This window comes from Acomys minous (genome assembly GCF_964271855.1).
Source record: "Acomys minous genome assembly, chromosome: 14".
NCBI classification, from domain to species: Eukaryota; Metazoa; Chordata; class Mammalia; order Rodentia; family Muridae; genus Acomys; species Acomys minous.
In genome coordinates, this window is record NC_140496.1 from 20,956,556 (window position 1) to 20,973,843 (window position 17,288).

Below are 17,288 nucleotides of genomic sequence, written 5' to 3' on the forward strand. Positions count from 1 at the left end.
ACTTCACATCCCTTAACATGGTAAAACCAGGATGGCTGTATGAAACTGTCAATTGAGAAATCCACTTCCAACAAAGAACCCTGAAGAGCCACCTCCCCCCTAACAAAATGTTAGCAGAGGTACAGAAGAACTTCGTGCACCCCAACTTTTTCATCCAGAACACCCAAAAAGTACAACACCAACATTTCTTTTAAAAAAAAAAGGTTTGATTTTTTTTTTAAAAGCAACTGTAGTCAGGACAAGAAAAGGAAAACAGTATCTTTATTGTGTAGTTCTAACAAACATTCAGTGTGCACATTCCAGTAGAAAGAGACAAAGATCATTGTTCAAAATAAGCTGAACTCAAATAGGTAAACAAACTCCATCGTTGAATACACAAAAGGAATGTTAATATTAGTCGCTCACAGTCCAGGGTGCAGTAAAACGTGAGTTAAATAACTGAACGGATGTCCTGAAGCAGCCGGTGTAGGCGTGGGCAATGCATGAGTAAGACACTAGGCATAAAGGCAGGTGACTGGCACATCTGTACTTCAGAGCCCCCCTCCTGGGCCACCCCCACAAATTCCAAAGCTGGCCAAACGTGAGGGAGCTCGCCACTACTTTGGGGATAGCTGGCAACTGAACAGCACAGCTTCAAAACTTGAGTTTCTTGTTGAGACATGACATGTCTGAGTCCATTTCCCCTGGGGTTGGAGGCAAAGAACATTTGTGCTCTGTGCTTCAGCCATCTCGGGTGGACTTCAGCCAGATGGGTATCACCTGAGAGAAGGAAGTGGGAACGCCATATGTGGTGACACATCTGGCTTGTACCTGCTGGCTTTTCACTGCTCCCCATCAGCACTAAGTGAGCAGAAGGCCCAGTGGCAACTGCTGAAAGAGGCAGCTCAAATGATCGATTTGGACAGACTTGTCTCTGCTTAAGTAACCACACAAGGAGACACAATAAACACAGTTCCTACACTTTGTCCTGTGCTTTCTTTACAAATGTGCACATCGCTTGGGGATGGAAACCAGCTCTCAGGGCCAGGTAGAAATTTTCACCCTGTATCTTGGTAGAACAAATTTCTCTTTTGTGTTCACCAGTTACCTGTATGGTGTGTGGCAACAGAATAAAGTATCAAATAACCCACAGGTGAGGGGATACAGCCAGCCAACAGGGACTGGCTCCCCTTGCTCTTCATGACCCTCAAATGTCAAGGCTTCTTTGACAGCTTTTTTTAAACCTTTATTTTATGTGCATTGGTGTTTTGGCTGCATGTATGTCTATGTGAAAGTGCCAGATCTTGGAGTTATAGTTGTGAGCTGCCATGTGGGTGCTTGGATTTGAACCTGGGTCCTCTGGAAGAGCAGTCAGTGCCCTTAACCACTGAGCCATCTCTCCAGCCCCCTTAAACTCCCCACTGCCCTTTTTAAAAGCATTTGGTGCACATACTGTATTGCTGTGTTGTTTAGGAAAGGCCTTGACAAACTCTCACATAAGATCTACCTCTTGGTTATGTAGGTAACAGAATCACAGCAAATAGACCTAAAAGGTTTTTTTGGGGGGACGGGTTATTTTGAACCAGTTTCACTATGTAGCTCTGGCTGGCCTGGAGCTTGCTATGTAGACCAGACTGGCCTAGAACTCAAGAGAACTGTGTGCTTCTGCCTTCCAAGTACTGGGATTAAAGATTGAAAAATAAATTTAAAAAAGCAGCAGCATTTTTTTAATCATTTAAAATGACACCGTATTATCTATCCATAGTTCAAATGAATGGGTTAATAATAATCAGTCTAATGATGAATTTCATGGATGGTAGAGACAAACTTTCCTTCTGGCTCTCAGTTTAAAAAAAAAAACTCAGCTATAAGCAGGAAAAGAACACGGATGTGAAATAGAAAAACACACTTTTTGTATTGATGTTTACTGTAGGAATATCAAAACATCAATTCTACTTAAAAATAGTTCTTTTATTGGTGGGGGGGGGTGCGGTTGAGACAGGGTCTTTCTATGTAGTGCTGACTGTCCTGGAACTCGCTATGTAGGCCAGAGCTCAACTCAGAGATCCTCCAGCCCCTGCCTCCCCAGCACTGGGAATGGAGGTGTGCACCCCCATGCCCAGCCGAAAATGCAGCTCTTTAACATCCCCTATAAGCCACTGGATGTGAAGAGATGGCCACACACATTCACAACTAATCCAAGTCATCCCCAGGCGTGGTGTAGGCCTGAATGTTCCCTTCCTGCACGTCACTGTGCCTGTTCTTTCCCTCTACCCAGCGCACTTCAGCAGCTCAGCTGTCACAGCAAGGAGACCCCGAGACCCCACACACAAACCTCCTCCGCGTGTATGTGGAGGTGCAGACATGCCACTTTTCTTACAGGGTAACTACCTTTTCGATCTATCAAACAATATTACAGATGTTTCTAAAGATAAGTTTAATTAAGTCTGCATCCCTGATATATAAAAGTCCCCTAGAAATTACTCTAAAATATCATATCCAAGTATGCAAGGAAAAGGCTAAGGTTATTTTGATGAATTCTGAATTCATTCAACTGCTAAATCGCAGGATACAAGTCCTGGGCTGAACTTTTTCTTAAATAGTTTGCTCGAGCAAACTGGTTTACTGTGCTGTTTCCTGTCTTGTCAACCCCTGGCAAGCTGGAAGGGAGGGAGGGAGGACACTTCCCAACATCTCTGTTCCTTCTGGAATCCAGTGGCTTCCTGTTGGATATGACAGCAGCCCAGGAGCAGACTGGTAATGGACAAAGGATGTGAAGAAAAAGCATAAATAACTAAAAAACACCTGGGGTACTGTTGAGTACCGTCACCGAGAAAAAGAATAAAGTCAGAGATGCCAGGAAAATGCCTGGACCAATGAGAAACAGTAATTTTAAATAATTACTTACTGTCCAAAGAAATACATAACCAAGGGAGAAAAAAACAAAGCTTCTAGATTTATCATTATTATTCTCAATAGAAAAGTAGAACAAAAATCAACAAGTTGGAGCCATGGAGGTAAAACACAGATGAAAGCAGAAATATCTTGGCATGGTGTGGATCTGCCCACCAGTGGCGTGCCCACCAGTGACACTTACATGTAAGTCATTTAACCAAGATAAACACGAGGTCAAACTTGGGTCTCTTTCTTTTAAAAAGTGAATCAAAAATGTGCTAATCAGTAAAGAAAAAAGCAGCAAGAGCCTTTTGTGAAGCCCCCTGGACATAGTCAGACTTTAGTGGTATTCCCTGGGTAGCTGCAGCCATCTTTCACCAGTGAAGACAGCCAGGAGGGAAGATGGATAGAAACTGGTATCAGACCAGAGAGTGCATGTTGGTAACTTCTTTAAATTGCCCTCCTGCACATAGATTGCTCTGAGGTCAGCCCTTCTTGGGCTCTTCTACCATAAGAAATCAAAGGCATACAGTTTTCTGATGTACTCTTGAGGAAAGGGGGTTGGACTTAGGGACAGGAGGGACAGCTACACTATCTGGGAAGGAGACAGCCACACGGTAATAGTAGTAGCAGTGTTCTTCTTCTTTTGTATATTTTAAAAAATTGTATCGTGTGTGTGTGTGTGTGTGTGTGTGTGTGTGTGTGTGTGTGTGTGTGTGTGCTTACACAAGGGCCAAAGCACACATGTGGAGGTCAGAGGACAGGTATTGGCAGTTGGTTCTCTCCTTCTACTATGTGGGTCCAGGAAATCAAACTCAGGTCGCCAGGCTTTGTGGCAACTGCTTTTACCCAATGAGCCATCTTGCTGGCCCCTTACTTTTAATAAATCACAAAGCATTTGGTAGCTGTGTTTTAAATAAGAGATACACATTTTAACATCATGAATTAAATACCTTATGATAAATGACAAAATTAAATCAGAACCAAAAAAATTTACTTAAAAGAAAAAATGGGAAAAGATTAAAAACTAGACTGCTATTGCCTTAAATATGTCGAATGTGAATTCAAAGTATCAGAAATCATATATTATCCCAGAAAGGCCATGTCACTACAACATAGGGACTCTAAATCATTGGCATAAACTCTTGAATGAGTGAGAAGAGACTCTCGCAAGGTCACAACGTGAGCAGGTGCTTCAGGCGTCTCTGGCTGATGAAGGACTCTGGTCCTACACTGAAGGAAGATAGATATCTGGTCAACCATCTTGGCTCCAAGGGGAAAGAAACCAACTGGCAGGACTCAATGCGGGAGCACTGCTGCAGCCCCAAGCAAGTCTCTACTTCTCACTCCCAGGGGAATATGCTCCCACACCTCAACACGGTCCTCAGGAGGATTTGCTGTCGGTCGTGAAGTGACGATACAGGAAACCTATAAGAATAGCGCCCACGATGGGGACAATCCAATACCCCCAGCAACTAGAAAAGTAGGAAGAAAAAGCAATAACGTTAATATTGTATCCAAAAAATTGAATGTTTTCAGCACCTATATTTAATATTCATGGGACAGGGGTCTTGATTTATATTGATTTTCTCTTAAAGTACTTTACCATACAGTATTTGAAAAGAAAACAAACAAACAAAAAAAGCCAACTCTATATTTATTTGTGTATGTGCACACATGTGCCCAGGCATGGCATGATGTACACGTGGAGGTCAGAGCGCTACATGTGGGAGATGATTCTCTCCTTCTACCACATGGGAACTTGAGGCATCAGACTTGGCTTGTGTCTTTACTTGTTGAGCCATCTAGCAGGGCCCTGAAGTGCCCCCTCCCCTTAAAAAGAGGTAAAAAACAAAAACAAAAAGATCTAACTTGAAGGGCAAGATTGTGTATACCTTTAATCCCAGCACTTGGGAGGCAAAAGCAAGCAAATCTCTGAAAACACAAAGCCACACAGTGACACCTTGTCTCCAAAACAAACAAAGAAACAAAAAGGATGTAGCTTAGTGGTACAGCACTTACCTACCATGCACACGACCCTGACTTTGAACCCTAACACCAAACACAACAAAACAAATTGTAAGTATCAAAACATGTGCAAGCTGGACACAGTGGTACATGCCTGCAAACCCAGCACCACGGAGGCTGAGGCAGGAGAACTGCTGCAACATAAAGGCTATCCCGGGGTACACTGTAAGTGCCAACCCAGCATCAACTAAGTATCAAACTGCTGTCCAGCAAGCAACACACAAACAAAGAACAAAACAAAACAAAACAAAAACCAGATGCGTAGGCACAGTCCAGAATTTGGATGCTGAGGCAGGAATATCAAGAGTTTCAGGACTAGGAGATAGTTATTAAAGTGCCTGTTTTGTAAGCTAAGAACTTGAGTGTGATCCTCAGGACTCAAGTAAAAATTCAGGGCACAGGGGATAGGGAATAACACTGGGCGGATCCATGGACTTGCCAGACTAATGGAAGCAGTGAGAGGCCGTGTCTCAAAGGAGACAGTGTTCCTCAGGATGAAATCTGCACCCCATGCACACACACACACATGCAAACACATACATACATTAAAAATTTTTTACACTCGCTCTGATATTTCAAAAGAAAAATGAAATATAAATACAAATATATATATTTACGTATATGTATATATACACACACACACTCCATTCTAGGTGTTTCTATGAAGACATTGTTGTTTCTGGGTTATGGGATTATAGACATTAAAATTTGCCTTTGTAATTTTTCAAACAAGTTATTACACTGCAATACTAATTTTTCTGTGTATGATGCTAGGGGCTGGACTTCATGGGGAAATGATCATTCTACAGATAATTTTATATTATCTATCCTATTATAACTTTAGAAGCAATAGTATCTATCCATGGGCAACATTTCTCTTCCCTACCAAGGACACACAGCATAATATTTGCACTTCAAGTAAGAAGCTGGGAATGAGAGTCAGGTGGCTAGACTTTCAACATCTAGTTTTTTTTGGGGGGGGGGGTTGTTGTTGTTTTTTTTAAAGATCTATTATTTATTTTACGTCTATGAATGTATGTATGGGCACCGTGGGCTCATAGTACCCTCAGAGGCCAAAGGAGGGCATCAGATCCCTCTGGAACGGGAGTTGTGGATGGCTCTGAGCCACCAAGCAGGTGCTGGGAACTAAACCCAGGTCTTCTGCAAAAGCAACTGCTCTTAAGCACTGAACCATCTCTCCAGCCCCTTAATGTATAGTTTCAATTTTGAACACTAATGAGGGTACACAAAGAAAGCACAGGTTGTTCTAAAAGAAGTTAACCAAGTGGCAAGGTGACTTCCCTTAGGAATTTCAGAGCAGACACCACTCCGCTGGCCTGCACTCACTTTGCAGAGCATGCTGGCCTCGAACTCACAGAGATCCACCTGCTTCTGCCTCCCCAGTGCTGGGACTACAGGCGTGCACCACCATGTCCAGCTGACACCACTCTCCTTAAAACAATTATTTTATATATTTTAAAAATGTTTTATGTGTATGGGTGTTTGGTCTGTATGTGTCTATACACTTGCATGTCTTGTGCCTGAGGAGACCAGAAGAGGATGTCAGATCCTCTAGAACTGAAATTACAGATGGTTGTGAGCTACCATGTGGGTTCTGAGTACTAAACCTGGGCCCCTTAGAAGAGAAGCAAGTGCTCTTAACTGCTAAGCCATCTCTCCAGCCCCCTTAAAATAATTCTTTAATAGAGCTTATTAGCTCTGCCCAGTTTAGATTGTAAGGCTTTTTATGACCCAAATGACTTGGCTGTCCCTCTACTTAGGATATACAGTCTTGGTATGAAAAAGTTCCAAGCCAATAAAACCAGCTGAGATTGTTAACAAAATTTATTCTCTTTGCCTAAATACACTGAGCATGGTGTGCATAGAAATAGAGAGAGCATGGCTGCCACCAAGCCCCATGTCACTTTTGCTACTGTTTAAGTGCCACTGTAAAGTCAAACAGGAATTGCATTTCCACTATACTCAAGGAGCCTGAGTACCAATAACTTCATGTCACAGACAGCATTTTCATCTTGGAGATTTGTCCAAGTTATTGCAAGTAATTGTGATTTATTAAACTTTTATTGCTTAGTAATATTTTACCATATAACTATCTATGCTAGTACCCATTACTGAATGGATATTTGAATTTTTCCCAATGTCTTGAATAATGTTGCTATAAACATTCTTTTTTTGTTGTGTTGTTTAAAGATAGGGTCTCACTATATAGCATTGGCTGGCCTGGAGCTCACTATGTAGAACAGGATGATCTTGAACTCACACACACACACACACACACACACACACACACACACACACACACACACACACACACACCTGCCTCTGCCTCCCAAGTTCTGGGATTAAAGGTTTTTGTCACCACACCCACATTTTTTTTACAATTTATTTAGTTTATACGTATTGGTGATTTGCCTGAATGTATGCATGTGCATCACATGAGTGCCTGGTGCTCTCCAAGGTCAGAAGGTGTCAGATCCCCTAGAACTGGAGTTACAGCTGGTTGTGACTGTCATGTGGGTGCCAGAACCAAAGCTCGGTCCTCTGCAAGAGCAGCCAGGGTTTTTCAACCACTGAGCCATCTCTCCAACCCCAGCTATAAACATTTATATACCTGTTTCCCTGTACCTTCCTTTTGGGAGACAGTCTTATTATGCTGCCAAGGTTGGTCCTAAAACTCTTGGTTCAAGAGCAGGGTGTGGTGGTGCACACCTTTAATCTCAGCACTGTGGAGGCAGAGGAAGGTGGATCTCTGTGAATTCAACGTCAGCCTGGTCTATAAATCGAGTCCAGGACAGCCAAGGCTACACAGAGAAACCCTTTCTCGAAAAACAAAACAAAACAAAAACTCCTGAGTCAAGCAATCCTCCCCAGTAACTAGGACCACAAGGCAGGTACACTATGCCCTGGTTTGTGTCATGTTTCTATTACAGGCCCTTAGAAACGGAATTGTTAGGTCACAAGTTATTCATCCTGTTGGTTTTATCAGGCACTGCCAAAATGTTCTCGAAGCAAATGTTCCCATTAACACCCCTGTGGAGGGGTAAAGGGTCTTGGTAACTCACTCCCCAATGAGCAAGTCTTCGTATGCATAGAAACTATAGGTTTGCCCACCCAGGTGTGAAGGAGACCTATGATTTTTATGATAATGACACTAAGCCTTTTCCCCATGCTTGTCTTTTTTTTTTTTTCAAGATAGGGCTTCTCTGTGTAGCCTTGACTATCCTGAACTCACTTTGTAGACCAGGCTGGCCTCGAACTCAGTCATCCGCCTGCCTTTGCCTCCTGAGTGAGGGGATTAAAGGCATGTGCCACCACCGCCAGGCCCCATGATTGTCTTTGTGTAAAGTATTTAAATGCAAGTCTCTGTGCATATTCTATGTATATGTTTGGATAATAATTCTTTTTAAAAACAACACTGATTCTTTGGAAATTTCATACACTCATGTAACAGTATTTTGGTGCTCTCTCGGACTTACAACCCCCCGCCCGCACCCCAGCCCCCCGCCCGCACCCCAGCCCCCCACCCCACCCCAGCCGCCCACCCCACCCCAGCCCCCCACCCCACCCCCGCCATCTCCCTCTCAACTTCACAGTCTCTATTTTAAAATAGCTAATACTCTCCCACTGCAAAACCAACTAGTGCTGCCATGGCTCCATAGAAATTCTTTGCTTTGGTTTTTCTTTTTAAATTTTTATGTATGTGGCCAGGCAGTAGTGGCACACGCCTTTTATGCCAGCACTCAGGAGGCAGAGGCAGGCGGATCTCTGAGTCTGAGGCTAGCTTATCTACAGAGAGAGTTCAAAGACAGCCAGAGCTGCACAGTGAAGCCCTGTCTCAAAACAAACAAAAATTTAAGTATATGTATACTTTGCCTACCCGTCTGTCTGTCTACTAAGTACATGTCTGGTGCCCACATAGGCCAAAAGAGGGCATAAGACACCCACTCACCCCACCACACCCCCCATGCTGAAATTAGAGGTAGTGTGAGCCACCATATAGGTTCTGGGACTCAAACCTGGTCCTCTAAAAAATTAAAAAAAAAAAAAACCAGCCAGTGGTCTTCACTGCCGAGCCATCTCTTCAGCCCCGAGATGTGCATATTTAGAAAGAACCTATTGCCAGACATTATATAGAGTATAAAGAAGTCCCTTAGGGAGATACTCACCTTTTGCATGTACTGCTTCCTGAAGGATCCTGAAGAAGTCATAGGTTCAAAAATAACAAGAAGAAAACATTATTAGTACAGGGCATTTAAGTCTTCCTGGACACCTAGGTAAGCTGTCGATAGTAACAGAATTTCCTTCATGCACTTTAATGCCTACAACTCTAGACAATGGGTAGACTTAGAATCTTTTACTTCTAATAACACATTGGTATTTCTTAGTGAACAATCATTAACAAGAGCATAGAAATGACCTAAGACTTTTACATGTAGAAATATCAGTGATAAAACTCTACTGAAATGGACTAATATTGTGAGTCATAATGATAGGCCTATTAACCAGGCTTGCCACCAGCACAGCTAAGATAACATTTTCTGAAAACATTTTTGTTTGTTTGTTTGGTTGGTTTGGTTTGGTTTTTGAGACAAGGTTTCTCTGTGTATTCTTAGCTATCCTGGACTCACTTTGTAGACCAGGCTGGCCTCGAACTCACAGCGATCCACCTGCTTCTGCTTCCCGAGTGCTGGGATTAAAGGCGTGCGCCACTACACCTGGCCTGAAAACATTTTTAAAAGCCCTCCAAAGTTTTCTCTTGTAAAACTATCTGTCAGCTGACCAATGTTCCTCGACAAGCAGACTTCTGCTTCATGGCTTACAGAAATGATCCAGCTTACTCTTTGAAACCGAAACCAGGGACTTTGGGGGATTATTTAACACTTTTTTCTTTTTAAGATTTATTTAATGTTATGTGCGTAAGTGTTTGATTACATGTATGCATGTGCACCAGGAGAGGGTGTTGAACACCCCGGAACTGAAGTTATAACCACTTGCAAACTTCCATATGGTTTCTGGAGATCAAGCCTGGGTCCTCTGCAAGAGCAAGCAACATCTTAATCACTGAGCCATTTCTCCAACCTGGGATTATTTAACAATGAAAAGGGGAGGAGAAGTTAAAGGAAAGAAAATAGTAAATGAATCTTTCTTCTTCCGAGACAGACGCAGTCTGGGCAGTCTAGGGAAGCCTTGAAGTCCAGAGCCTCCTGCTCTAGCCTCCGGGTGCAGAGACTACAAGTACGCATCACCAGAACTGCCTCCAAAACAATCTTAAGCCTTAGGTGGGGGCGGGGCCGGAGAGACGGCTCAGCAGTTAGGAGCTGGCTGCTCTTCCAGAGGACCTGGGTTCAATTCCTACCACTTAAATAATGGCTTCAGCTGTCTGTGACTGCTGTCCCATGGGAATCTGACACTCTCTTCTGGCTTCCACAAACACCAGGCATGCGTGTGGTGCACTGACATGCAAGCAAGCAAAACACCCAAACACATAAATAAATAAATTTGGGGGAATAAGAAGCAATGACTTGCTGATATATGTGCCAACATGGATGAACCTTTAAAACATTGTGCTATGCTAAGTGAGAAAGGGCACTCACAAAAGGCCACCTGTTACAGAGTCCCTTTATATGGACAGTGAGTTGCCTCAGTCTGGGCAAGAGGGCCTGAGAAGTAAATGGAGTATGGCTGCTAAGAGGCCACGGTTTCTTTCTGGAGTCATCAAGTAGTTCTAAAGTTGATTTTGATTATTATTTTACAGTGCCATGAATGAACCAGAAACACTGTCATACAGATGAATACATACTTCAAGCCTGAAAAGACACAGCTGGAGCCTCTACGTTTCAAACCTTTTATATTCTTTTTATATGCAAAGTCCTAAATGTGCACTAAGTACAGTGAGCCTTGGATTGCATTAAGTAAGGAAAAAAGGAGTAATGTGCTGAGGTAGTAATTATTTCTAAAAAGTAAGAAATATGTAAAATGTATAGGTTTTTTTGTTTTTTGTTTTTTTTAAAACTATACCCCTGTTTTAAAAGCAATCCATTCCTGGAGGGGAAAAAAAAAGAACTTGCCTGACACACTGGAGGAATGAAAAGAGAAAGCATCCATGCCCGCCCGTCAGGACGCTGACAGCACAGTAAGTGCTTAGCTATGGCCTCTTTTTAGTCAGAAATACAGAGACACTTAAGGCACAGCCATGACAGTCAAGTCCTTCAGTCAGTTTAGAAAGAAGCCACCTAAATTTAGTTTAGTTTTGTTGTTCTATTCTCTCACAGTGTTTGGTTACCAAGTATAACAGCACTTTCTTCAGACCCAGCTCCTGAATAATGACACAGAGGCTTTTTATTAACCATGAAAGCTTGGCCTCAGCTTAGGCCTCTTCCCAACCAGCTCTTCTACGTAAACTAACCCCTTCATACTGACCCATGTCAGCCTCATGGCTCGCTGCCTCTCGCTCCCTCAGTCCTGTTTCTTCCTCTGCAAATCCCCCATGCCTGATTCTTTTCCCGAGCTCCTATCTCTCGGCAAGTCCCACCTTGCTCTCCTGCCTCTGCTATAGGTATTGGAGTGCTTACAAAATATGATGCATTCATAAAAATAATGACCAAAGTCCAGCCTGTAATCAGATCTCTAATGGTACAGAAATATTCATCTGCATAATACAAAGATGACCTTTATACAGTCCACAGAAAGATCACCCCAACATTTTCTCTAAAACTAAAAATGTTTAAATGACTTTTTTTGCCTTCTCCCACGCTTCCTACAATCCTCATTTCCATGTCAAAACTGCTGAATCTAATTTAAACTTAGGTGGAATTCCTACAGGCTACAAATAAATTTAGTTTATTCCTTCTGGTATCCCAGGTCCATTTGGCTGAGTAAGTCCATGTCCAGACACGGGTGCTCTCTACCTTTCCTCTGGGAAGTGGTAACAGCAGCACTAAGATTACAGTAATGGGAGAGCAGATCAACTCCGAAGCTCTTCCAGAAGAAGCCCTACCACACAGCCGATGTGCAGGTTCTTTCTCCTCCAAGGAGTACACTTGCAAACAACAGTTTCTGAGTCTATTATTATTTTAGACCAGTATTATTAATAATGAAAAGCAACTGCTGAGCTGAGCATGGTGACACCTGGTAGCGCCATCACTGGGGAGGAGGAAGCAGGAAGACCAAAAGCCCACGGCCAGGTTGCACCATGAGACCCTGCCTCAAAAACAAACGAAAACAAAACGAACTGACTCCTGGGCTGAGGCTACAGCTTAGTCAGGAAAATGCCTGCTGCATGAGGACCTGAGTTTGGACCCCCAGAAGCTACAAAAAAAAAGCCAGACATGCTGGTGTGTGCCTGCAGCCTTAGGGCTGCAGGAGTGGAGACAAGCGGGGCTCCACCGCCCACTGGCCAGCTACGCTAGGCAGGCAGTGAGCCTGCCTTTAATGCAAGGCCATGTTTTTATATGTGTAATAACATAAATGTATATGTAAAAAAAGAAAAAATCTATTCTCTTTACTTTAAAAGTAAACAAATGAAAGACCCTATTTCAAACATGGATAAATAAATAATAATAAAGTGGCGAGTGATCTAGGAAGACACCCAATGTTGACCCCTGGCCTTCACATGCACATGAATACATGTATTCATCACCTGCACGCACACATTCAAAAAACACACAAATACAACATACAAAAAATTTAAACAAAACAAAACTCATTCCTAAAACACAAGGCATTAAAGGTTTAATTACTCATAAAAATCAATAAGTAAATAATGTATTTTTATGAACAGTAATACTAAAGATGGGATTTGCAAAGTAAGGGAACTATTTTATACCCAAGAGTCTTAGGATCACTAACGTTGTGATAAAACACCATGACCAAAAGCAACTTGAAGAGGAAAGGGTTCATTTCACCCACAGTTCATTACATCATCAACGTAATGAGGGCAGGAACCTAATGGCAGGAGCCGATGCAGAGGCCACGGAGGGCGCTGCTTACTGGCCTGCTCAGCCTGCTTTCTTATAGAACCCAGGACACCAGCCCAGGACGGCACCACACACAGTGGCTGGGCCCTCCTCCGTCATTCACTAGTTAAGAAAATGCTCTAAGTTATATGGAGGTATTTGATTTTTCTTATTTATTTTGTCTTTGTTTTGCTTGCTTGCTTGCTTGCTTATTTATTTATTTATTTATTTATTTATTTATTTATTTATTTATTTATTTGAGACAGAGTTTCTCTGTGTAGCCCTGGCTGTCCTGGAACTCACTCTGTAGACCAGGCTGCCCTCAAACTCAGAGATCCACCTGCCTCTGTCTCCCGAGTGCTGGGATTAAAGGTATGTGGCACCACACTCAGCTCACTGCCTGGATTTTGTTTTGTTTTTTGGAGGCATTTTTTTCACTGAGGTTGCCTCCTCTCAGCTAACTTTAGCTTATGTCAAATTGAAAAAAAACTATCTAGTATACCAAGCAAACTTTTGTTTTCTTTTCAAGAGAGGGTTTTTTTTAGTGTAGCCTTGGCTGTCCTGGACTCGCTTTGTAGACCAGGCTGGCCTTGAACTCACAGCGGTCCACTTGCCTCTGCCTCCTCAAGTGCTGGGATCACAGGCATGTGCCACTGAGCCCAACAACTTTCTTTTTTTAAAGTTTTTTGTTTGTTTGCTTGCTTGTTTTATGTGTATGAGGGTGTGTCTTGTATATATACGTACCACATAGGTGCAATGCCTATGGAAATCAGAAGAGGACATTGGATTCCCTGGAACTAGAGCTACAGACAGTCATGAGCTGCCATGTGGGTTCTAGGAACTGAACCCAGGTCCTCTGAAAAAACAGCCAGTGCTCTTAACCACTGTGCCATGTTTCCAATTGCAAGTAAACTTTTTATAAAGCTACCCATAACCGAAATTATGTGTAGTCTCTTCCAGATCAGGGCTAACTCAGCGTCCTTGTTTGTTGAATGAAGAGGCAGGTGAAGCTGAAATCACTGTCGAGGCACTTGAGCAAGACCTTTGCGACCAGCATTCTTAAGGGCAAGAGAGGAAGGAAGCTTCCTGCAAGGCCAGGGAGCACAGAGGAGCCCCATGTCCATCTCTTTCTCTCTCCCTAGCCCCACAAGCATGTTTGCCTGGGTGTTTTCTCTACGGGTGCTGTACACTGAACACTGACTTATCTGAAGTGAGTAAGAAAGAAACGTTAGTCTATAGTCATGGGCAGGGATGCTGGGGTCAGTGAAGGAAGATTTCACTGTAACTCTTGTTTACAAGAAAACATGAAGCCAGGTGCGGAGGCACACGCCTTTAATCCCAGCACTTGGGAGGCAGAGGCAGGGGGATTGCTGTGAGTTTGAGGCAAGCCTGGTCTACACTGCGAGTCCAGAAAAGCCAAGGCTACCCAGAGAAACCCTGTCTCGGAAAAAAAAAAAAGATTTAAATATTTTATAAACCCAATTATATAAGGTCATGTAGGATATAACCCTTGGGACAGCCTTCTCATGAAGTTCCAGCATACTAAAATATGCCAGTTACTGAAAATCATTTCTTTTTTTTCCAATAAAAACCTTATTGCTGCTGACTATGAGGATATTGTGTCTGTGTGTACATGTGTATATATGAGCACAGAGCCCTGGGCGGCTATAAGAAGGTAGGAGGTTCCCTCAGTGCTGGAGTTACAAGCTGTTGTCAGCTACCTAATATGGACACTGGGAACTGAACCTCAGTCCCCTGAAAGAGCAGAACGCACTCTTAACTGCTGAGCCACCTCTCCAGCCCCAAGTAAGTTCAGATCAACAATTACTGCTTCATAAAGTATAGGTCCCTGTAGTCAGTCAAGTTGTATATAAAAATACTTCCCACTGGGTAGGAAAAAAATTCAAAACAAGAAGCACGCCCTAGCCAGACATAGTGGCGCACGCCTCAGAGAGGCAGAGGCAGGTGGATCATTGTGAGTTTGAGGCCAGACTTTGAGGTCTACAAAGCAGCTCCAGGACAGCCAAGGATAAACAGAGAAACCCTGTCTCAGAAAAGCCTAAAAAAGAAAAAGAAAAGAAAGAAACATGCCTAATACAAATTTCTAAATTCCCTTATGAACTTACTCTCTGACTCATATTGAGAAACTGTCTCAAAGTAACAAGAAAAAAGAACCCACTGTGACAATACATATAACACATGACTGAAAAAAAAAAAAAAAGGCTGGGAGTGTAGCTCAGTTGGCACATATGGTGATGGCCTAGCACATGTGAAGCCCTGATTTGATCACCACCGCATCAACAAGGTATGGTTGCCCAACCTGGTGGTCCAGCTTGGGAGGTGGTGAAAAGAGGGGGGGAAATTCAAGGTCACTGTCTGCTACAGTCTGAGGTCAGCCTGAGTTACACGAGATTTTGTCTCAAGAAAAAGCCCTCCTGCCGGGTGGTGGTGGCACAGACATTTAATCCCAACACTCCAGAGGCAGAGGCAGGTGGATCACTGTGAATTCCAGGCCAGCCTGGTCTACGAAGTGAGTCCAGGACAGCCAAGGCTACACACAGAGAAACCCTGTCTCAAAAAACAAAAAAAAACAAAAAAAAGAAAGAAAGAAAGAAAAAGAAAAACAAAAGAACAACAAAAAGAAAAAGTCCTCCCAAGGTGATGATCCCTATTTGGACCTACAAGGGGAACACATGACCCAGCAATTCTACTGGAAAGTATGAAAGGGCACTGCCTGGCTCTCCTCAGGCCTCATTTTGTTTCTAGAACTTCACAAGAAAGCACTAATCTCTAACACTGCTCAGAAAAGAGCATTCTGCTTTCCAAGAGTGATTGAGCCATGACATTTTATGCTTTATTTTCAAAGATCATTAAAAACAAAAGAAGCTGGGCATGGTGACACAGGCCTTTAATCCCAGCACTTGGGAGGCAGAGGCAGGTGATCACTGTGAGTTCAAGGCCAGCCTGGTCTACAAAGGGAGTTCAGGACAGCCAGGGCTACACAGAGAAACTCTGTCTCGAAAAACCAAAAACAAACAATCAAAGGCCATAAATCTCTGACAAACGACAGAGAGCAATGACGTAACCAGACAGAGGTCCTCGGTCAGTAGTGTTACTACTTGCCCCTAAGAGGCCTCATTCCAAATTTCAGTAAGTTAGGTGGTTAAGGTAGGAACTGTTTTTTATTTTTCTGAAACAGGGTCTCATGTAGCCCAGCGTGTAGCTAAGGAGGCCTTGAAGTACCGACTCTCTTATCCCCACCCACCAAGTACATGTATTCTCTTTTTATTTTTTATTTTTATTTTTTTTGAAGAGTCTCACCATAAGGAATCACCATACCCCAAAAAGTCATAATTGTTTTTAATTCTAACTAGTTATTACTGACTAAAGCCAGGCATCATGCATACCTTTTATCTCAGTACTTGGGGGGCAGAGGCAGGGAGATCTCTTTGGAGTTCCAGGCCAGGCAAGGATCCAGTCTCAAAAATATATGCTGCCAGATTTCCATTACAAATCTCTAAATTTTTTATATTATAGTCTATTCAGGCCATCAACTAGGTTATTACTGATCTACAATGAGACAATGGTGACCATTATCACTTATTGACCTGTGCTATAGTAAAAGAAACATGAGAAGCTGCTTCTGAGGGACTTGGGAAATGAAGACTGCACGGTGGCACGCGCGGACTGCAGACGTGACGGCAGGAGGACGGGAAGCTCAAGGCCATCCTCAGCAGGCAAAGCAGACCCTAAGTAGACATTTACGTGCTTTGGTTTTGCCTTGTCCCCAACACGGTTCTGTGGGAAGAACGAGCAGGCTGTATGAAGGCGGCAGGGAAGTGATGCCACAGACAAAAGGAAAAGGAGAACAAAAATGAAAGCTCTACCCCATAAAGCTGATTCACAAACCCCAAGCCTCAGCAAAGGAAACTAGTTAATAAAATGAGCTTCCCTCCCATTTCATGAAGGAAAAAGATGCCTGCATCCGAGGATAGAAGTGAGAAGCCAGATCACGTTTCTCAGCCTTTTGGCTAGGATCAAGCACAGAAATAAACCTGAGGAATCAGGAATTTCTTCCTGGAAAAGAAATCAGCTTGGAATATAATTCTGTGAAAACCTGATAGGTAGTCTTGAAATTTTTCCAAAATGTTTTCTTTGCCTAATCTGCCTGAAGAGTAACAGATAGCCTGGCTGCAAACAGACAACAGCCACAATCATCCTAACGGAGACAGGTCCCCCGGGAACAAGCAGCTGGAGAAAAACAGGCTGAAGGCACAGCTTTCAGCCCCTCCCTAGCCTAGGATGGGGCTACACTATGTTCCCAGTTCCAAATTTTCATACCACTTGGTAAGCCGAGGAGGCTCTCTTCTGTGCTTTTTGCAGGGGGAAAAAATCCAAGGCCTATCAGTT

General features: G+C 43.1%; 1 protein-coding gene across 2 annotated transcripts in view; it reads right to left on the reverse strand.

The window, feature by feature from the left end:
• Positions 1–243: 243 nt before the first annotated feature.
• The window catches only part of CYB5B (cytochrome b5 type B), a 32,284-nt gene continuing 15,239 nt past the window's right edge, over positions 244–17,288 (reverse strand). The window contains exons 4-6 of one of the 2 annotated variants that reach the window (XM_084756975.1): positions 9,090–9,118; positions 4,246–4,349; positions 244–4,107 (exon numbers count right to left, since the gene is read on the reverse strand). In XM_084756975.1, coding sequence (XP_084613101.1) covers positions 4,259–4,349; positions 9,090–9,118 — 120 coding nt within the window. In that variant the 3' untranslated portion in view covers positions 244–4,107; positions 4,246–4,258. Of the gene's footprint in view, positions 4,108–4,245; positions 4,350–4,877; positions 4,927–9,089; positions 9,119–17,288 lie in introns of those variants that run through there. The other variant, XM_084756976.1, reaches the window with a different exon arrangement.